This window comes from Triticum urartu, chromosome 3A (genome assembly GCF_056163025.1).
Source record: "Triticum urartu cultivar PI428250 chromosome 3A, HENAU_Tu73, whole genome shotgun sequence".
Classification (NCBI taxonomy): Eukaryota; Viridiplantae; Streptophyta; class Magnoliopsida; order Poales; family Poaceae; genus Triticum; species Triticum urartu.
In genome coordinates, this window is record NC_141875.1 from 148116271 (window position 1) to 148138744 (window position 22474).

At 44.5% G+C, this 22474-nt stretch overlaps 1 protein-coding gene across 2 annotated transcripts; it reads left to right on the forward strand.

The window, feature by feature from the left end:
* Positions 1-20306: 20306 nt before the first annotated feature.
* On the forward strand, positions 20307-22147 carry LOC125543348 (cytochrome P450 71A1-like). Of its 2 annotated transcripts, none has more exons than XM_048706663.2 (2): positions 20307-21368; positions 21449-22147. In XM_048706663.2, the coding sequence occupies exons 1-2, from the start codon at positions 20424-20426 to the stop codon at positions 22049-22051; spliced, it is 1548 nt and encodes a 515-aa protein (XP_048562620.1). In that variant the 5' UTR covers positions 20307-20423; the 3' UTR covers positions 22052-22147. The 2 variants fall into 2 exon arrangements, with proteins under 2 accessions (XP_048562620.1, XP_087402785.1); XM_087546659.1 differs by having other exon boundaries at positions 21235-21373.
* Positions 22148-22474: the final 327 nt, after the last annotated feature.

Below are 22474 nucleotides of genomic sequence, written 5' to 3' on the forward strand. Positions count from 1 at the left end.
TCACAGATTCCAGCTTAGTCCCATGAACGTGCACTCTTATTATTATTCACATCGTTCGGTCTTGCAAGTGAAAGGCAATTATGATGATATATGATGGACTGACTGAGATGAGAAAAGCTGGTATGAACTCAACCTCTTTTGTTTTTGTAAATATGATGAGCCCGTTGTTCTTGATTCAGCTTATTATGAGTAAACATGTTTGCAATAACAATTAGAGATCAGAGTTGCTTGTGCCATGCTTGATTAGCTATGAGTTATAATGATTTACCTTGTATGCCAACATGTTATTGAGATGATTATGATGTGGTATGATGGGGTGGTATCCTCTTTTGAATGATTTAAGTGACTTGACTTGGCACATGTTCACGCATGTAGTTGAAACAAAATCAACATAGCCTTCACGATATTTATGTTCATGGTGGATTATATCCTACTCATGCTTGCATCCAATGTTTATTAATTTTAATGCATGTACATGGCTGTTGTCGCTCTCTAGTTGGTCGCTTCCCAGTCTATTGCTAGCCTTCACCTGTACTAAGCGGGAATACTGCTTGTGCATCCAATCCCTTAAACCCCAAAGTTATTCCAGATGAGTCCACCATACCTTCCTATATGCGGTATCTACCTGCCGTTCCAAGTAAATTTGTATGTGCCAAACTCTAAACCTTCAAATAAATATTCTGTTTTGTATGCTCGAATAGCTCATGTATCAACAAAGGTTGTCCTTATCTTCCATGTTAGGCGGCTTATTCTCAAGAGGAGTGGACTCCGCTCCTCACTCATGAGAAAATGGCTGGTCACCGGGATGCCCAGTCCCATGCTTTATGCAAACTAAATCAAAACTAATTGCAAACAAAACTCCCCCTGGGACCTGATGTATGTTGGAGGCACTCGTTGTTTCGAGCAAGCCATGGATTGATGCCTGTTGGTGGAGGGGGAGTGTAAACTTTACCATTCTGTTTGGGAACCGCCTATAATGTGTTTAGCATGGAAGATATCGTCATCTCTTAGTTTTTACGTTGACAATGAAAGTATACCGCTCAAAATACAATTTATCTCTATTTCAAAACTGAGCTCTGGCACCTCTACAAATCCCTGCTTCCCTCTACGAAGGGCCTATCCATTTACTTTTATGTTGAGTCATCATCCTCTTATCAAAAAGCACTAGCTGGAGAGCACAGCCGTCATTTGCATTCATCACTATTAATTTATATTGGGTATGACTATGATTGGATCTCTTTTACCATGAATTACAATGTCTAGTCAGTCCTTGATCTTTAAAGGTGCTCTGCATTTATGTTTTGCGGTCTCAGAAAGGGCTAGCGAGATACCATCTTGTTATATCGTATTATGATTGTTTTGAGGAAGTGTTGTCATCCGAGATTTATTATTATGACTTGCTAGTTGATTATGCTATTGATATGAGTAATGATGAGACCTGAGAATTATTGCAAATGTGGTTAGTTATGATTTATGCTGAAAACTTGAATGCTGGCTTGACATAGTTACAACAACAAGAGCAAACAGAGTTCGTAAAAGTTTTTCTTTCTTTCAGTTTGTCAACTGAATTGCTTGAGGACAAGCAAGGGTTTAAGCTTGGGGGAGTTGATACGTCTCTGTCGTATCTAATTTTCCAAACACTTTTGCCCTTGTTTTGGACTCTAACTTGTATGATTTGAATGGAACTAACCCGGACTGACGCTGTTTTCAGCAGAATTACCATGATGTTGTTTTATGTGCAGAAAACAAATATTCCCGGAATGACCTGAAACTCCATGGGAGGTCTTAGAAAAAATAATAAAAAATCCTCGCCAAATATGAAGACCAGGGGGCCCACACCCTTCTCACGAGGGTGGGGGCGCGCCCCCTACCTCGTGGGCCCCTGGAGACCCTCCGACGCCAACTCCAACTCTATATATTTGCTTTCGGAGAGAAAAAAATCAAAGAAAAGAAATCATCACGTTTTACGATAAGGAGCCGCCGCCAAGCCCTAAAACCTCTTGGAAGGGCTGACCTGGAGTCCGTTCGGGGCTCCGGAGATGGGGATTCGTCGCCGTCATCATCATCAACCATCCTCCATCACCAATTTCATGATGCTCACCGCCGTGCGTGAGTAATTGCATCATAGGCTTGCTGGACGGTGATGGGTTGGATGAGATTTATCATGTAATCGAGTTAGTTTTGTTAGGGTTTGATCCCTAGTATCCATTATGTTCTGAGATTGATGTTGCTATGACTTTGCTATGCTTAATGCTTGTCACTAGGGCCCGAGTGCCATGATTTCAGATCTGAACCTATTATGTTTTCATGAATATATGTGAGTTCTTGGTCCTATCTTGCAAGTCTATAGTCACCTACTATGTGTTATGAACCGGCAACCCCGAAGTGACAATAATCGGGACCACTCCCGGTGATGACCATAGTTTGAGGAGTTCGTGTATTCACTATGTGCTAATGCTTTGTTCTGGTTCTCTATTAAAAGGAGGCCTTAATATCCCTTAGTTTCCAATAGGACCTCGCTGCCACGGGGGGGGGGGGGTAGGACAAAAGATGTCATGCAAGTTCTTTTCCATTAGCACGTATGACTATATACGGAATACATGCCTACATTACATTGACGAATTGGAGCTAGTTCTGTGTCACCCTATGTTATGACTGTTACATGATGAACCGCATCCGACATAATTATCCATCACTGATCCGGTGCCTACGAGTTTTCCATATACTGGTTCTCGCTTATTTACTTTTCCGCTGCTACTGTCACAATCACTACAAAATACCAAAAACATTACTTTTGCTGTCTTTACTTTTGTTGCCGCTACTGCCACTATCATATTACTTTGCTGCAGATACTAAGTTTCCAGGTGTGGTTGAATTGACAACTCAGCTGCTAATACTTGAGAATATTCTTTGGCTCCCCTTGTGTCGAATCAATAAATTTGAGTTGAATACTCTACCCTCGAAAAATGTTGCGATCTCCTATACTTTTGGGTTATCAGAGCCATATGGTTGTCGCTTTATTATATGCAATGCAATCGCCCTGTAATGCTTTACTTTATCACTATGAGGTAGCGATAGTCGTGGAAGCATAAGATTGGCAAGACGACAACGATGCTACGATGGAGATCAAGGTATCGCGCCGGTGATGATGGTGATCATGATGGTGCTTCGGAGATGGAGATCACAAGCACAAGATGATGATGGCCATATCATATCACTTATATTGATTACATGTGATGTTTATCTTTTATGCATCTTATCTTGCTTTGATTGACGGTAGCATTATAAGATGATCTCTCACTAAATTTCAAGATAAAAGTGTTCTCCCTGAGTATGCACCATTGCCAAAGCTCGTTGTGCCCAGACACCACGTGATGATTGGGTGTGATAAGCTCTACGTCCATCTACAACGGGTGCAACCCAGTTTTGCACACGCAGAATACTCAGGTTAAACTTGACGAGCCTAGCATATGCAGATATGGCCTCGGAACACTGAGACCGAAAGGTCGAGCGTAATCATATAGTAGATATGATCAACATAGTAATGTTCACCATTGAAAACTACTCCATTTCACGTGATGATCGGTTATGGTTTAGTTGATTTGGATCACGTGATCACTTAGAAGATTAGAGGGATGTCTTTCTAAGTGGGAGTTCTTAAGTAATATGATTAAATGAACTTAAATTTATCATGAACTTAGTCCTGGTAGTATTAGCATATCTATGTTGTAGATCAATAGCTCGCGTTTAGCTCCCCTGTTTTATTTTTGATATGTTCCTAGAGAAAACTAAGTTGAGAGATGTTAGTAGCAATGATGCGGATTGGATCCGTGATCTGAGGTTTATCCTCATTGCTGCACAGAAGAATTATGTCCTTGATGCACCGCTAGGTGACAAACCTATTGCAGGAGCAGATGCAGATGTTATGAACGTTTGGCTAGCTCAATATGATGACTACTTGATAGTTTAGTGCACCATGCTCAAACGGCTTAGAATCGGGACTTCAAAGACGTTTTGAACGTCATGGACCATATGAGATGTTCCAGGAGTTGAAGTTAATATTTCAAGTAAATACCCGAGTTGAGAAATATGAAGTCTCCAACAAGTTCTATAGCTAAAAGATGGAGGAGAATAGCTCAAGCAGTGAGCATGTGCTCAGATTGTCTGGGTACTACAATCGCTTGAATCAAGTGGGAGTTAATCTTCCAGATAAAATAGTGATTGACAAAATTCTCTAGTCACCATCACCAAGTTAGTAGAACTTTGTGATGAACTATAATATGCAAGAGATAACGGAAACGATTCCCAAGCTCTTCGTGATGCTGAAATCAACGAAGGTAGAAATCAAGAAAAGCATCAAGTGTTGATGGTAAACAAAACCACTAGTTTCAAGTAAAGGGACAAAGGGAAGAAAGGGGAACTTCAAGAAGAACGGCAAACAAGTTGCTGCTCAAGTGAAAAAACCCAAGTCTGGACCTAATCCTGAAACTGAGTGCTTCTACTGCAAAGGGACTGGTCATTGGAAGCGGAACTACCCCAAGTAATTGGCGGATAAGAAGGATGGCAAAGTGAACATAGGTATATTTGATATACATGTTATTGATGTGTACTTTACTAATGTTTATAGCAACCCCTTAGTATTTGATACTAGTTCAGTTGCTAAGAATAGTAACTCGAAACGGGAGTTGCAGAATGAACAGAGACTAGTTAAGGGTGAAGTGACGATGTGTATTGGAAATGGTTCCAAGATTGATATGATCATCATCGCACACTCCCTATACTTTCAGGATTAGTGTTAAACCTAAAATAAATGTTATTTAGTGTTTGCGTTGACCATGAATATGATTGGATCATGTTTATTGCAATACGGTTTTTCATGTAAGTTAGAGAATAATTGTTGTTCTGTTTACATGAATAAAACCTTCTATGGTCATACACCCAATGAAAATGGTTTGTTGGATCTCGATCGTGGTGATACACATTTTTATAATATTGAAGCCAAAATATGCAAAGTTAATAATGATAGTGCAACTTATTTGTGGCACTACCATTTAGGTCATATTGGTGTAAAGCGCATGAAGAAAATCCATGCTGATGGGTTTTTGGAATCACTTGATTATGAATCAGTTGATGCTTGCGAATCATGCCTCATGGGCAAGATGACTAAGACTCCGTTCTCCGGAACAATGGAGCGAGCAACAGATTTGTTGGAAATCATACATACTGATGTATGTGGTCCGATGAATATTGAGGCTCGCGGCAGGTATCATTATTTTCTGATCTTCACAGATGATTTGAGCAGATATGAGTATATCTACTTCATGAAACACAAGTCTGAAACATTTGAAAAGTTCAAAGAATTTCAGAGTGAAGTGGAGAATCATCGTAACAAAAATATAAGTTTCTATGATATGATCGCAGAAGTAAAATATTTGAGTTACGAGTTTGGCCTTCAGTTAAAACAATGTGAAATAGTTTCACTACTCACGCCACCTGGAACACCACAGTGTAATGGTGTGTCCGGACGTCGTAACCGTACTTTATTAGATATGGTGCGATCTATGATGTCTCTTACCGATTTACCACTATCGTTTTGGGGTTATGCATTAGAGACAGCTACATTCACATTAAATAGGGCACCATCTAAATCCGTTGAGACGACGTCGTATGAACTATGGTTTGGCATGAAACCTAAGCTGTCGTTTCTTAAAGTTTGAGGTTGCAATGCTTATGTGAAAAAGTTTCAACCTGATAAGCTCAAACCCAAATCGAAGAAGTGCACCTTCATAGGATACCCAAAAGAAAATGTTGGGTATACCTTCTATCACAGATCCGAAGGCAAGATATTCATTGCTGAGAATGGATCCTTTCTAGAGAAGGAGTTTCTCTTGAAAGAAGTGAGTGGGAGGAAAGTAAAACTTGATGAGGTAACTGTACCTGCTCCCTTATTGGAAAGTAGTTCATCACAGAAATCTGTTCCTGTGACTACTACACCAATTAGTGAGGAAGCTAATGATGATGATCATGTAACTTCAGATCAAGTTACTACCGAACCTCGTAGGTAAACCAGAGTGAGATCCGCACCACAGTGGTACAGTAATCTTGTTCTGGAGGTCATGTTACTTTACCATGACGAGCATACGAACTATGAGGAAGCGATGATGAGCCCAGATTCCGCGAAATGGCTTGAGGCCATGAAATCTGAGATGAGATCCATGTATGAGAACAAAGTATGGACTTTGATTGACTTGCCCATTGATCGGCGAGCCATTGAGATTAAATGGATCTTCAAGAGGAAGATGGACGCTAATAGTAGTGTTACTATCTACAAAGCTAGAATTGTCGCAAAAAGGTTTTTGACAAGTTCAAGGTGTTGATTACGATGAGAGTTTCTCACTCGTATCTATGCTTAAGTTTGTCCGAATCATGTTAGCAATTGCCGCATTTTATGAAATCTGGCAAATGGATAAACAAAACTGCATTCCTTAATGGATTTATTAAAGAAGAGTTGTATATGATGCAACCAGAAGGTTTTGTCAATCCTAAAGGTACTAACAAAATATGCAAGCTCCAGCGATCCATCTATGGACTGGTGCAAGCATCTCGGAGTTGGAATATACGCTTTGATAAGTTGATCAAAGCATATAGTTTTATACAGACTTGCGGTGAAGCCTGTATTTACAAGAAAGTGAGTGGGAGCACTACAACATTTCTGATAAGTATATGTGAATGACATATTGTTGATCGGAGATAATGTAGAATTATTCTGCAAAGCATAATGTTTGAAAGGAGTTTTTCAAAGAAAGACCTCGGTGAAGTTGCTTACATATTGAGCATCAAGATCTATAGAGATAGATCAAGACGCTTGATAAGTTTTTCAATGAGTACATACCTTGACAAGACTTTGAAGTAGTTCAAAATGGAACAGTCAAAGAAGGAGTTCTTGCCTGTGTTACAAGGTGTGAAGTTGAGTAAGACTCAAAACCCGACCACGGTAGAAGATAGAGAGAGAATGAAAGTCATTCCCTATGCCTCAGCCATAGGTTATATAAAGTATGCCATGCTGTGTACCAGACCTATTGTATACCCTGCCGTGAGTTTGGCAAGGGAGTACAATAGTGATCTAGGAGTAGATCACTAGACATTGGTCAAAATTATCCTTAGTGGAATAAGGATATGTTTCTCGATTATGGAGGTGACAAAAGGTTCATCGTAAAGGGTTACGTCGATGCAAGTTTTGACACTGATCCAGATGACTCAAAGTCTCAATCTGGATACATATTGAAAGTGGGAGTAATTAGCTAGAGTAGCTCCGTGCAGAGCATTGTTGACATAGAAATTTGCAAAATACTTACGGATCTGAATGTGGCAGACCCGTTGACTAAACTTCTCTCACAAGAAAAACATGATCACACCTTAGTACTCTTTGGGTCTTAATCACATAACGATGTGAACTAGATTATTGACTCTAGTAAACCCTTTGGGTGTTGGTCACATGACGATGTGAACTATGGGTGTTAATCACATGGTGATGTGAACTATTGGTGTTAAATCACATGGCGATGTGAACTAGATTATTGACTCTAGTGCAAGTGGGAGACTGAAGGAAATATGCCCTAGAGGCAATAATAAAGTTATTATTTATTTCCTTATATCATGATAAATGTTTATTATTCATGCTAAAATTGTATTAACCGAAAACATAATACATGTGTGAATACATAGACAAACAGAGTGTCACTAGTATGCCTCTACTTGACTAGCTCGTTGATCAAAGATGGTTATGTTTCCTAACCATAGACATGAGTTGTCATTTGATTAACGGGATCACATCATTAGGAGAATGATGTGATTGACTTGACCCATTCCGTTAGCTTAGCACTTGATCGTTTAGTTTGTTGCTATTCTTTCTTCATGACTTATACATGTTCCTATGACTATGAGATTATGCAACTCCCGTTTACCGGAGGAACACTTTGTGTGCTACCAAACGTCACAACGTAACTGGGTGATTATAAAGGTTCTCTACAGGTGTCTCCGAAGGTACTTGTTTGGTTGGCGTATTTCGATATTAGGATTTGTCACTCCGATTGTCGGAGAGGTATCTCTGGGCCCACTCGGTAATGCACATCACTATAAGCCTTGCAAGCATTGCAACTAATGAGTTAGTTGCGGGATGATGTATTACGGAACGAGTAAAGAGACTTGCCGGTAACGAGATTGAACTAGGTATTGAGATACCGATGATCGAATCTCGGGCAAGTAACATACCGATGACAAAGGGAACAACGTATGTTGTTGTGCGGTTTGACCGATAAAGATCTTCGTAGAATATGTGGCAGCCAATATGAGCATCCAGGTTCCGCTATTGGTTATTGACCAGAGACGTGTCTCGGTCATGTCTACATAGTTCTCGAACCCGTAGGGTCCGCACGCTTAACGTTACGATGACGGTTATATTATGAGTTTATATGTTTTGATGTACCGAAGGTTGTTCGGAGTCCCGGATGTGATCAAGGACATGACGAGGAGTCTCGAAATGGTCGATACATGAAAATTGATATATTGGAAGCCTATGTTTGGATGTCGGAAGTGTTCCGGGTGAAATCGGGATTTTACCGGAGTACCGGGAGGTTATCGGAACCCCCCGGGAGCTTAATGGGCCTATATGGGCCTTAGTGTAAATAGAGGGAAGCAAGGGGAGTGTGGGGCGCGCCCCCCAAGGCCCAAACCGAATTGGTTTAGGGCAAGGGGGCCGGCCCCCTCTTTCCTTCTTCTCCTCTCTCTTTCCTTCTCCCGAATCCTATTCCAACTAGGAAAGGGGGGAGTCCTACTCCCGGTGGGAGTAGGACTCCTCCTGGCGCGCCCTCTCCCTGGCCGGCCGCACCCCCCCTTGCTCCTTTATATACGGGGGCAGGGGGCACCCCGTAGACACAACAATTGATCTCTTGATCTCTTAGCCATGTAAGGTGCCCCCCTCCACCATAATCCACCTCGATCATATCGTAGCGGTGCTTAGGCGAAGCCCTGCGTCGGTAGAACATCAACATCGTCACCATGCCGTCGTGCTGACGAAACTCTCCCACAATACTCGGCTGGATCGGAGTTCGAGGGACATCATCGGGCTGAACGTGTGCTGAACTCGGAGGTGTCGTACGTTCGGTACTCGATTGGTCGGATCGTGAAGACGTACGACTACATCAACCGCGTTGTGCTAACACTTCCGCTTAACGGTCGATGATGGTACGTGGTGGACACTCTCCCCTCTCATTTCTATGCATCACCATGATCTTGCGTGTGCGTAGGAAATTTTTGAAATTACTACGTTCCCCAACACCAGATCCTTCCGAGTCCATGTTATCTGGTTAGCATCCAATGCCCCATGGCTAGTGAGACCAAGCCATTGATCGTGTCGTATGCTAGTCTAGATGGCTGCGCGTCCACACAGCCCTTTCGACTAGGGACCTTTTAGGACGTTCATCATACAATGCATAGTCCCACAAACAAGTCATGTACTTGCTGATACACATCATTGATAATGTCCAAGGACTATCTTTATTCATAAACACATAGGAAATATCATCATACATGATTGCCTCTAGGGCATATCTCCAACATGCTCTTGATCTTGAACTTGCTCGGAGGATAGAACTTGACCTTGGGCATTACTTGGTGATTCAACACCGTCTTGAGATTGATCTTGCCCTTGGCCTTGTTCATGATGTTGAGGGCCTTCACTTTGTTCTTCGGAAGCGTGTGGGCCTTGGGTTGGTGATGGCTCCACTTGAGTGGAGCATTGTCCTTCTCCTTCGGCCACAAGGGGTTCCTCAATGGGTAGGATAAAGCCAACTCCCATTCTTCTTATGGCTTGGGGAGGAATTTCATCACCTGCATCACAAGTGCCACTTTGCTCCACTTGGGAGCCGTTATTCTCATCAAACTCCATGTTACACGTCTCCTCAATGAGTCCCGTGGACTTATTGAGGACACGGTAAGCATGAGAGTTGGTAGCATAACCAACAAATATGCCCTCATAAGCTCTAGCCTCAAATTTAGACAAACGAACACCTTTCTTGAGAATGAAACACTTACACCCGAACACCCGGAAGTACTTGAGGTTGGGCTTGTTACCGGTGAGTATCTCATAAGGAGTCTTGTTCAATCCCTTGCAGAGGTAGAGCCGATTGGATGCATGACAAGCGGTGTTGATGGCTTTGGCCCAAAAGTTGTACGGAGACTTGAACTCCGCCATCATGGTCCTTGCCGCATCCATCAATGTCCGGTTCTTCCTCTCCGCTACACCATTTTGTTGAGGGGTGTATGGTGCAGAATATTGATGCTTGGTCCCCTCATCACTAAGGAACTCATCCAAGGTGTAGTTCTTGAACTCGGTGTCGTTGTCGCTTCTTATTGTCAAGATCCTTGCATTGTGTTGTCGTTGGTCTTCATTTGCAAAGTCAATGACGGTTTGTTGGGTCTCGCTCTTCCTCTTGAAGAAGTATACCCAAGTGTATCTTGAATAATCATCCACAATCACCAAGCAATACTTTCTACCCCCAAGACTATCAAAGGATGGAGGCCCAAAGAGATCCAAGTGAAGGAGCTCCAAAGGCCTCTTCGAGTAGATGATAGTCGTGGGAGGGTGAGCCTTTCCATGAAGCTTTCCTTCGATACAAGCACTGCAAGCACGATCTTTAGCAAAACTAACATTTGTTAGTCCACGGACATGGTCCCCCTTTAGAAGACTTTGCAAAGATCTCATATTGACATGGGCTAAACGGCGATGCCAAATCCATCCCACGTCAACTTTAGCCATTAGGCATGTTGCGGTCTTAGTGGGTCGCTCCGAAAAGTTAATCACATAGAGACCGTTCTCGACATGCCCAACAAAGGCTACTTTAAGAGTCTTGCTCCACAAGAGGGCCACGGTATCAACATCAAATAAAGTGGCAAAGCCCATGAGTGCAAGTTGACAAACGGAAAGTAAATTGTATGCAAGGGGCTCAAGAAGCATGACCTTCTCGATCATGAGATCATGAGAAATGACAACCTTGCCAAGCCCCAATACCTTGGAGGACGAGGCATCACCCCACTCGACATTGGTGGGCATAGATGGAATCTTGTGAACATCCACCACCATGTCCTTACTTCCGGTCATATGATTAGTGGCTCCACTATCGAGCAACCATGATCCCCCACCAGAAGTAAACACCTACAAGAGATCAATGCTTGGTTTTAGGTACCCATTTTGTAATGGGTCCTTCGATGTTAGAAACAAGGGTCTTAGGAACCCAAATACACCATTCAATGTACTCATAAGGAGAGCCAACAAATTTGGCATAAACATGTCCATCACTAGCACGGCACAATACATAAGAAGGGTTAAAGTCGTCGGCTTCGTTGGGAAGGGAAGTGTTGCCCTTCTTGGCATCACCACCCTTCACGGTGTTCTTCTTCTTCTCCTTAGTAGCACCCTCTCCCTCCTTCACAAAGGTTTGCTTGAGAGGGGGAGGTCGTTTGACCTTGTCATTCTTCTTCTTGTTCTTGGACTTGGGTGCGTACCCAATCCTTTCCTTGGCCACAACTCCCTTTTGATTGCTCAAAAGGTCGTTGAGGGTTTTTCTTGCCTTGTATGCAAGAAACAAGGCCTTTCTCAAGTTGCTTCTTCAACTTAGCATTCTCCTCAACAAGATGCACATGCTCACAACACGGGTTAGTAGCATTTGCATTATCAATTAGCATCATATGAGGAAATGTGGCTTTCTCCTTGGTCATCTTTACTTGAAGTTGATCATGAGACTCTTTGAGGCTAGCATGAGCACCCTTCAAGACCTTGTGAGCCTTGTCAAGTAGGTCAAACTCCTCTTTGAGTCTAGCAAGATCAACCCCAAGCTTGGCCTTCTCGGAGTTTAGCACACGAGAAACAACAATAGCATGATCAAGATCTTTCTTTAACTTAGCGTGATCATCGTTGTGTGACTCCTCAAGAGACAAAAGAAGACCACGCTCTTTCTCAAGAGCATTGGAAAGATCTGAAATCTAATCAGCATAGTCACGACTATGCCCCTCCATCTTAGAGATGGTATCTTCGTGAGCCTCGATCATATCATTGGCTTCACCAAGTTGTTCCAAGAGAGCAACGAAGTGCTTCTTGGATTTACCCTTGAGTTTACCCATAAAGGACTCAAACTCATTCTCCTCCACATTAGATCCATCATGTTCATCAATGCAATCGATCAACGAAGGATTATTAATGATGGTAGTTTTGATGTTGGGGGTTACCTTGTTGGTGGCTTTAGCCTGAGGCACTTTGCGGTAATGCTCTCATTGGGTGAGTCGAAGAGTGACACTCATGGAGTTGTCGCAATGGCAACGGAGGCCATGGCAACCGACTCACAATCCTCATCATCATCATCATCCTCATTGTACTCTTCTTGTACCACCAACGCCTTGGGATGAGTCTTCTTGGTGAAGTTGCTCTTGTTGGGGAAAGGCTTGGCTTTGTCCTCTTGGATGAGCTTGCCACCATTGTCTTCCTTCTTCTCATATGTGCACTCCGCAACAAAATGGCTCACGTTGCCTCAATTATAGCAAGTCCTCACACGTTGCTTGCCCTTCGTGCCACTGGAGTTGTTCTCGTTGATTTTGGGTCTTGAGTTTTTCTTTCTCCAAAATTGCTTTGAAGCAAGAGCCATGTGTTCATGATAGGCATACTTTGTATCTTCAGGTTGCTCCCCTCTTCTTCTTCTTTGTCCTCTTCTTCCACACTAACCTTGGCCTTTAATTCAAGATTCAGCTTCTTTGCTCTTTGAGAACGTAGCACCGCATTGTCGGCGGTCTTGTCCAAGATGCTCATGGCCACAAACTCATCCAACACTTCACTTGAGGACAAGGTGTGGAAGTCCGGCCTTTGACGAATGACGGAGGACATGGTCTTGTGGTAAGGCATCATTGCCTTGAGGAATTTGCGCTTGATCCAATTGTCATATGTGTCCTTACTCCCATGATCTCGGAGTGAGACCGCGAGTTTGGTTACTCTCCGATAAAGCTCACGAGGTTCTTCATCTTCTTTCATTGCAAACTCGTCGACTTCATCTTGCACCACTTCATAGTTGGAGTGTTGAATGCTTGCACTTCCCTTGTAGAGGGAAACAACTTGATGACATGCATCTTTGGCCATGGCGAAGGGCCGGAGATGAGGAAGATCTTCGGGTGGAATTGCATCTTGGATGATGAAGAGAGCATTCTCGTTGAATTGATTATCCGCGGCTTCTCTAGGAGTGAAGTTGCTTCGGTCATGCGGATAGAAACCTTCTTCAATGATTCTCCAAAGATTAGTATTCACATGATTTAAATGACGCTTAAAGCGATAGACCCAAGAATCAAAGTCCTCATTTTTCACAATCTTAGGGGGAGGACCGGCATGATTCAAATGAGTGGAAGGAATCAGTCCACCATAAACAAGTGGAGGTTCCACATGGGCAAAGATGCCGGTGCCATTTTTACCACTAGAAGAAGGAGCCTTTTCACTAGTAGCTTCCCCCTTTTGGGAAAAAGCATCCGTCGCCTTGTTAGTGGCATCACCCACTTTCAACGGTGTGGTGGATAGTTTAAGCCCTTCTATGAATTTATTAAACATGCTTTCAACCTCGGTCGTCATGGAGGTTTTCAATATGTCCAAAGCCACATTGAATTCCTCACGAGAGACCGCGGTTCCCCCATCGCCCATAGACGAAATCGGATTCACACCGGAGTGCTCCTCCACACCATCTACGGTGTCAACCATACTCTTCAGACGGCAAAGTCCTTAGTAAAGAGACGAGGCTCTGATACCAATTGAAAGGATCGATATAGTTGACTAGAGGGGGTGAATAGGCAACTAACAATTTTAGCTTTTCCTTACCAATTTAAACTTTGCATCAAAGTAGGTTGTCTAGATATGCAAGTAGGTGAGCAACCTATATGATGCAACAACAATAAGTACACAAGCAAGAAAGGGAAACAACACAAAAGCTTGCACAAGTAAAGGCACGAGATAACCAAGAGTGGAGCCGGTGAAGACGAGGATGTGTTACCGAAGTTCCTTGCTTTTGAGGGGAAGTACATATCCATTGGAGTGGTGTGGAGGAACAATGCTCCCCAAGAAGCCACCAGGGCCACCATATTCTCCTCACGCCCTCACACGATGCGAGATGTCGTGATTCCACTATTGGTGCCCTTGGAGACGGCGACCGGACCTTTACAAACAAGGTTGGGGATCTCTCCACAACCGAATTGAAGGCTCCCAACAAAACCATGGAGCTTCACCACAATGGAATATGGCTCCGAGGTGACCTCAAATGTCTAGGGTGCTCAAACACCCAAGAGTAACAAGATCCTCAAGGGATGAGTGGGGGGAATCAAATTTCTCTTGGTGGAATTGTAGATCCGGGCCTTCTCAACCAATCCCTAGACAATCAACAAGTTTGATTGGCTAGGGAGAGAGATCGGGCGAAAATGAGCTTTGGAGTAACAATTGAGCTTGGGGGAAACGAGGTGAGTCAACTTAAAGAAGAATACCTTCTTTTATAAGGGGGAGACAATCCAACCATTACCCTCGCTCAGCCCCGCACAGGGTGGTACTACCGCTGGGGGCGGTACTACCGCTATAGCCAGCGGTACTACCGTTCCACCTCGTGGTACTGACGCGCAATGAGAAGTGAGCGAGAAGCAGAGCAGGGCCTGGACCCAGGGTAGTACTACCGTGGTGATAAGGGCAGTACTACCGCCTATGAACGGTACTACCGCCTCTACTGCCGCAGCTAATGCCACAAAACCCGACACGAGAGGAGAACCCTCGAATCGAGGCGGTAGGAGCACGGAGCTGCAGCGGTACTACGGCTGAGAGCTCCAAGCGCTACTACCACTGCGGAGCGGTAATACCGCTTTGTAGCTCTTGAGCGGTACTACCGCTGGGGTTCGCGGTACTACCGCTGGGACCAGATCTCAGGGAGAGGACCGCAAGGGAGCCTTCAACAAAGGGGAAAAACTCATAGGGTGCAAAGGGGATGTGTACGTGTTGATTCCACCTAGCCTAACCAATGCGGATCCCCTCTTGATAGTACAGTGACTCTTGCGACACAAGACCACCAAAACTGAATTGAAAGGGCTACACCGTCTTCGCTTCAAACTCTGAGGAGAGGGAATCGTCTCGCCAAAGGATGAATTTCTGAAATACTCAACGCACATGATTAGTCCGCAAATATGTTGTCATCAATCACCAAAACTACTTAGAGAGAAACATGCCTTAACATCAAGGTCATTAGCTTCAAGTTCCTCCGAACTAGAGTCCTCATCATACTCTTGTTCATGCACGCTAGTATCTTTTTTATCGAAAATATATTATTGACAATAATAATTGATGGCATTCACCAAAGCATGCATCCAATCAAGAATTTCATCTTTCCAACGAGCTTGAACAGCTTCGATCTCAACATATAATTTTCAAGCACTCGTGCTTAACACATACTGTATGATTTTCTTGGTGGCATTTTTAGTACTATTGTAGTGGGTTACCACCTTGTCGTAGGTTTTTGTACATTGGAAGTCAAGATGTTTGGGAGACCAGCAACATCTACAAGAAACTTGATACATAGAACATAGCATATATGCGTATGTGTTTAAAATTTCTAGCAGTTCTAATGTATCCATAGAATTTATGCTCTTCTTGTGAGTTGCATCATCAAAGAACTCACTGAGTGTGTGCAAAAATTTACTCTTCGGAGTGGGAGGTGGGCTTTCCTCCACTACTTATTCCATGAGGCTTCCTTCTTTCAGGCACACTTGTTAATCCATGATAATTTGTTCTTCGTGATCCCAATAATTTTGCTGCAATTTAGTTTCAAAAAATATATAATTTATGATCTTTTACCAATTCTTGCAGTCATGCTTCTAGGGGTGTTGTTTGCTCTTCTTGTGCAACCTTTTCTTCATCCTTCTGCAGATCCGGTAAAATATTACTTCTCCCAAGGCAGATGCAATCTGATCGTGTTCATTGATCAGTTATGGGTTATCGCAGAAAACATATGAGCAAAAAGTATGAATAGGTTGCAATTTCATATAAATCAAAACGAATGGATCATCCTGATTCTTCATATTAATGATATTATGTACTCCCTCCGTTCCTAAATATAAGTCTTTTTAGAGATTCCAAGATACCGAACAGAAGGAATAGAACCACATCGACACCCTCAAGAAGTACACATTGTAAGATCACCAATCTAGCATCTAATTTATCACTAGAATTATAGCTTGCTAGCATGGGGTCGATATTACTCTTACATTGGTATTGCATGTGCTCTTTCAGATCCATAGTCTGTGAATGGTAATTGATGTGAAGCACATATAAGGGATGCACCTTTGTTTACCAATTGCAACCATCCGTAAAATGGTTTATCTGGGTAGTTCTTCTCCATTGCAGATTTCAGATTTTTCCTGAGTAGACATCTCAGAAGACATGATGAGCAGATTTTTTAATGATTATTGGGTTAATATATAGCAACGAACAAATAAACAAAGAATGAATGGGTAAGTAATAACCAAGCACCATTCTCTCCGGCGATGGGGCCAGAAAATGCTTGATGACCTTTGAGTCTACACGGTTGTTGGAGCACTTTCGTGATAAGTGAAGTGTCGAACCCACACGGAGCGAATAGTAAGACATCACAAACCCCACAACTACGTCATCACTTAACACAGTTCTGTAAGCACAAAAGCCGGAGTTTGGAAATAGCCTACTTCAGTGAGTTGCTAAGACAAATAAAAGGAGGGTTTGAACTAAACTACCATCGTTTATTTCTTATACTGTATTATCTTACATGTTATCTCATTACAACTATTTTATCTATGTAAAAGGATAAATATTAGGTTTCTCAAAGTAGTATGCAAACTCTCTATATGCCATGCACTTAAACTCTTGGGCGACACACATCGTCTGGAGCTCCTATTTGACGCATTTGCGTCAAATAGCAGGAACATGCCCCCTCGACGAAATTCGATCTCCAGACCTATAACTTGCCAAGGAGAGTAGGTAACCAGTTTAGCTGACAAGAGCTGGTGACCAAAGAGGAGCGTGCGCACTTAAGAACTAGGCAAAACGCGAATCTGGACTATTTGTTAATTTTTTTGAACATTTCTTGGAAATTGTGAACATATTTTTGAACATTCCTTGGAATTTTTCCAAACATTCCTTGAAAAGCAAGCATTGTATTCCCTGATTATTCAATTTTTTGAACAACTCGAACAAATTTTGATGTTCATTTTTTAAAGCAAAAACATTTTTTAACAAAATTAAAATTTTAAAATCCTGATTATTTTTTTAAAATGAAAACATTTTTCTAATTTTGTGAATACAATTTATAATGGGAATATTTTCAAATTTGGAACAAAATTTTTAAAGTGCGAGCATATTTTGACATCCCTAAACGTTTTTTGTAAACACGAACATTTGTTTTAGTTTGTGAGAATATTTTTGGAAAATAGGAACATACTATTTTCACTTTCTTTACAGTTTTTAAAAACAGGAGCATTTTTTGAATTTATGAACAAATTTTGAAAATACGAAACTTTGAAATTTTGAACATGTTTTTACAAACACAAACATTTCCGAAATTTCCAGACATTTGTCGAAATCATGAAGATTTTTAATATACACAACTTTTTTGAAAAATCACAAACATTTTTTGAAAAAAAGGAAAAATGAAAAATAAACAAAAAACCCAAAACGAAAAAAAGAAACATAAACATAAAAAAGGAAAAAAATAAAAAGAGAAAAACAAAAACCAATGATAACCTGTAAAAAAAGGGGGAAATGGTTGGGATAGTTCCCAAGCTATCTACAAAAATGGGACGGCCCAAATGCATAGCACCGACAGTTTGCCACCACAAGCATCAAATACCGAATTCGGGATAGCAACCGTAACAAGCATGAATGAATTTGAATTCTCAGGGCATGGCCTGCTGGCCCTCATATTTTATTTGGGGGGGTGGGGAGGGGCATAAGTCCCCCACCAGACACGGCAATATATTTGTTCAATAGGTCAAGTTATATTGTTCGTTCTATCCATGAGTGTCTTCTAAATCTCTATGGACGGGCGCGCCTTCGACACAGAGGGTCGTGGAACATGTGCGACTCGCGACTACAGTGACCAGCTCGTCTGTCGGCTGTCCGGTAAGCCGCTGGCGACGCTGGATGAGTTCACGCTCGGCAGTGCCCCCGCCCTGGACAACTACAACATCTCGGTGTTCGACGACTTCAATGTTCCCATGTCGTTCTCCCGCGATACCTTCGGTGTCAACCTCCTCTGCCTCGACGACAGCTGCTCCAATGTGGGGAAGGTCCAGCTTTGCACGACAAAGGCCTGCCTTCTACCCGTACTAGCTAGTGAGCTCTCCATCGCAGGGACATGACATGGTCGACGAGTATGCACATTGGTTGACGAGTACTTAGCTACTATTAGCATTGATCAGGACGACACGTCGCTGATGTTCTGCAAGTGCATGGGGTATTGTGGTTATTTCGTAAAGTGTCGAACCCACAGGAAACGAAAAGAATGACATTATCAACCCCGTAACTATGTTATCACCTATGCAGTTTGTATGCACCCAAATAGGAGTTCAAAAATGGTCCACTCCATCGGTTGCTACCGAAAAGATAAATCAGTTTTACTAAACTACGAAAGAAAAGGTAAAAACATGAGATAAAAGGACAAAACTAAATGATGGCTGAGTTTGAGTAGTAAACGTTCTTAGGGTTGCAGAGTAATGATCACTAATGCGATCTGCACAACACATGTGGAGGCATGGTTCTAGATCTCCATCTCTAGCCACATGTTATATGTCAAAAGTGGACCGATCCTAGTACACATACGCGCTACAAGAGTAATCTACATATGCCATCGCCTTAGTTTTCTCAGGCTGGTTTTCACTAGGTTTTTTTTTTCATCGAAGCTAGAACTTTATTTCAGAATCATTCGGTTACAATCTGCCCGAAGGCTAACAAGAAGGAAATCGGGGCTCTGCTCTAACCAGCACTCCGTGGCCTCGAGAGAGCAAGCACGTTGTGCACACGAGTGAGCCGGAGTATTGAACTCCCTGCTGACATGGTGAACCGAAAAGGAAACAAAATTGAGGACTATATCATCTAGTTCTCGTAAGATAGGCGCGGCTACCGATCGAGAGTTGCCGCGCGAGTTCCATTGGGTGACCAGCTCCATGCTATCGACCTCCATGATCACATGTGACATCCCGCGAAGCTGAGCAAAGATCACACCCTCCCGGAAGGCTAGTAGTTCGGCGATGAAAGGATCTGAAACGCCATCTAGCGGCTTGCACCAAGCCCCAATGAAGGATAAATGGGACCGGGCAACACCACCAGCTCCGCCTGTTAATCCATCCGGGAAAACCGATCCATCAGTGTTGATGGTAATCCACCCCGCGTCAGGGGGTCTCCAGCCCTGTCCCGCCTGCATCCTTGTGCGACGAACAGGTAACTCCAGCAAAGATAGGGTTTCATGGATCCATTTGATTGCCTGAACAAGATCATATCCATCTTGATCATGAGTCCACTTGTTCCTGGAGGTCCATATAGCGTGCATGATTATGATGATCTTGCATCTGTTATCGTCTATGAACATAGGATCCAACACAATATCGCACGCCCATGTTAACGGGTGCAGCCGAGGGAGTTGAAGGTCGAACCGCTCCTTGGCCGCAATCCAAAACTGCTTCGCATGCGAGCATGAAATAAGCACATGCATCAAATCTTCATCCATTGCCTGACAGATGTCACAGCATCCGGGTTTTCACTAGGTTGATTAAGTCTTTCCCCATAGACGCAACCATTCTTAGGTTTGCCACTACTCCCCTACAATTGCAAAGACGAAAACAGAAGAATATTACTGTCACCTCTTTACCTCAACACCTTAACCTCTAGAACAATAATAATATTGTCCATGGTCAATCTAGGCAAAAAAATGCGAGTGAAGCCTTCTCTCAACATTAATGGAGGCTATTAGCTGGACATAAATACGAAGATATCATATCTCCTATAGGAATTCAGTAGTTGAGAGGTCGAAGACAAACAGGAAACTAGTTGAGAAGTACTCCAGAAGAAGGCATCCACATAATTGAATCTATATCTGAAGGCTGAAAATGAATCGAGTGACCCTAAATTTATTTTCAGCGGACTTACCACTAGCCTCTGCTTTTTCTTGCCCATTTTTTACACGTAACAAGTAACCACTCATCTCTCGATCCATTTCCATTTCACTCAACAGTCGACACGGCAATGCCACCACATATTTTCGTGGACGCCTTGAGTGCATGGTTACCAGCGTTACCAGTACGGCGCCAGAAGCCCATAACGCTCGTCTTTCTTCGACGACATGGCCGTGTCGCCTCTTGCACTCGTGCTCCTCCTCCTCGCCTTCGCCGTGTCTCTCTTGTACATCCTCCGTAGGCCCGCCCCTCTGCGCAGCGGCAGCGATGGAGGACGGAGGCATCTTCCGCCGTCACCGCGCGGCCTCCCGCTGCTCGGCCACCTACATCTCCTCGGCTCGTTGCCGCACCGGGCCCTGCGGTCCCTGGCCGCCGCACACGGCCCGGTCCTGCTGCTCCGGCTCGGCCGCGTGCCCGCCGTGGTCGTGTCCTCGCCGGCCGCCGCGGAGGAGGTGATGAGGGCCCGCGACCTGGCCTTCGCGAGCCGGCCCCGGAGCGCCATGGCCGACCGGCTCCTCTACGGGCGCGACGTAGCGTTCGCGCCCTACGGCGAGTACTGGCGCCAGGCGCGCCGCGTGTGCGTGGTCCACCTCCTCAGCCCGCTCCGCATCCTCTCCTTCCGCGGCGTCCGGGAGGAGGAGGCCGCCGCGCTGGTCGAGCGCGTCCGCGGAGCGGCGGCGGGCGGCGCCGCCGTGGACCTGTGTGAGCTCCTCGTCGCCTACGCCAACACGGTGGTCTCGCGCGCCGCGTTCGGGGACGACAGCGCGCGCGGCCTGTATGAGGAAGGCAACAAGGGACGCGAGCTGAGGAAGGTGTTCAACGACTTCCAGGAGCTGCTCGGCACGGCGCCTCTGGGGGAGCTCCTGCCGTGGCTGGGGTGGTTGGACGCCGTGAGGGGGATGGAGGGGAAGATCAGACGGACGTTCAAGGCGCTCGACGGTGTGCTCGAGAAGGTGATCGACGACCACCGCCGCCGGCGTCAAGCCGGCCAGCAGACGGGAGATGACGGCGGCGATCACAGGGATTTCGTGGACGTGTTGTTGGACGTGAGCGATACTGACGACGAAGCTGGCATGCGTCTCAGCACGACCGAAATCAAGGCCATCATTTTGGTACAGTACGTGTTTATTATGCCGCCGTGCTCGTTGTTAGTGGTTAACATGTTTCTTGTACGTACGTCGTCGACGCGCAGGACATGTTCGCGGCGGGCACGGACACGACGAGCACGGCAATGGAGTGGGCCATGGCGGAGGTCATCACGCACCCAGACAGCATGCGTAAGCTCCAGGACGAGCTCAGGGCGGCCGTCGGTGGCTCCGGGCACGTCATCACCGAGGACCACATCGACAAGCTGCACTACCTCAAGGCGGTGGTCAAGGAGACGCTACGCCTGCACCCACCGATCCCGCTCCTCGTGCCCCGAGAGCCACAAGACGACGCCGAGATACTCGGCCACCACGTCCCGGCGGGCACGCGGGTGGTCATCAACGCGTGGGCCGTCGGCCGGGACCCGGCGGCGTGGGAGCGCGCCGAGGAGTTCGTACCGGAGAGGTTTCTCGACGGCGCGGTGGACTACAAGGGGCAGGACTTCCAGCTGATACCGTTCGGTGCTGGGCGGCGGGGGTGCCCCGGGGTCGGATTCGCCGCGGCGACCGTTGAGATGGCGCTGGCGAGTTTGATGTACCATTTCGACTGGGAGCCGGCCGGGGCGTCGCTGGACATGCGCGAGGTGAACGGGCTCGCCGTGCATCTCAAGTCCGGCCTGCCGCTTGTCGCTAAACTGCGGTTTCGTTAGATAAACTTGTTGCTATGCAAGAAGAAACTGTAAAAATCTGTAAAAATGTATTGTAGTGTTTGCTTCAAAGCCTAACCGAATCTTGCATGGATCTCAGTATTGTAGTGTACTGTAGGGTTTCATGGAGAATTGAGGTATATGAGAGAATTCAAACTGGAGGCAGAAGGCAAAAGGAGCAAAGAGAAGGTAGGGAGACGACTAATTTCTTTTCGTTTTTTAGTTTACTGATTTCATTTCTTATGACCCCATCAGAACAGTGGTTCAACGTAACGTATATATCCTCGACAGTCGACACTCCAGGCCATGGGCCAAATGCTCACCCACTTGCATGCGAATTTTCTTTTAAAATGTTGATATCTTTATAAAATCTCGAAACTATATTTCTCTTTGAAAAAAGGAAAATTTATCTCCTCGTCGTTGCCG

Bases quoted from the DNA above. Each gene is read 5' to 3' on its own strand.
- LOC125543348 (XM_048706663.2), top strand. From the start codon at position 20,424: ATGGCCGTGTCGCCTCTTGCACTCGTGCTCCTCCTCCTCGCCTTCGCC. The intron at 21,369-21,448 runs GTACAGTACGTG...GTCGACGCGCAG, and splicing joins AAATCAAGGCCATCATTTTG to GACATGTTCGCGGCGGGCAC.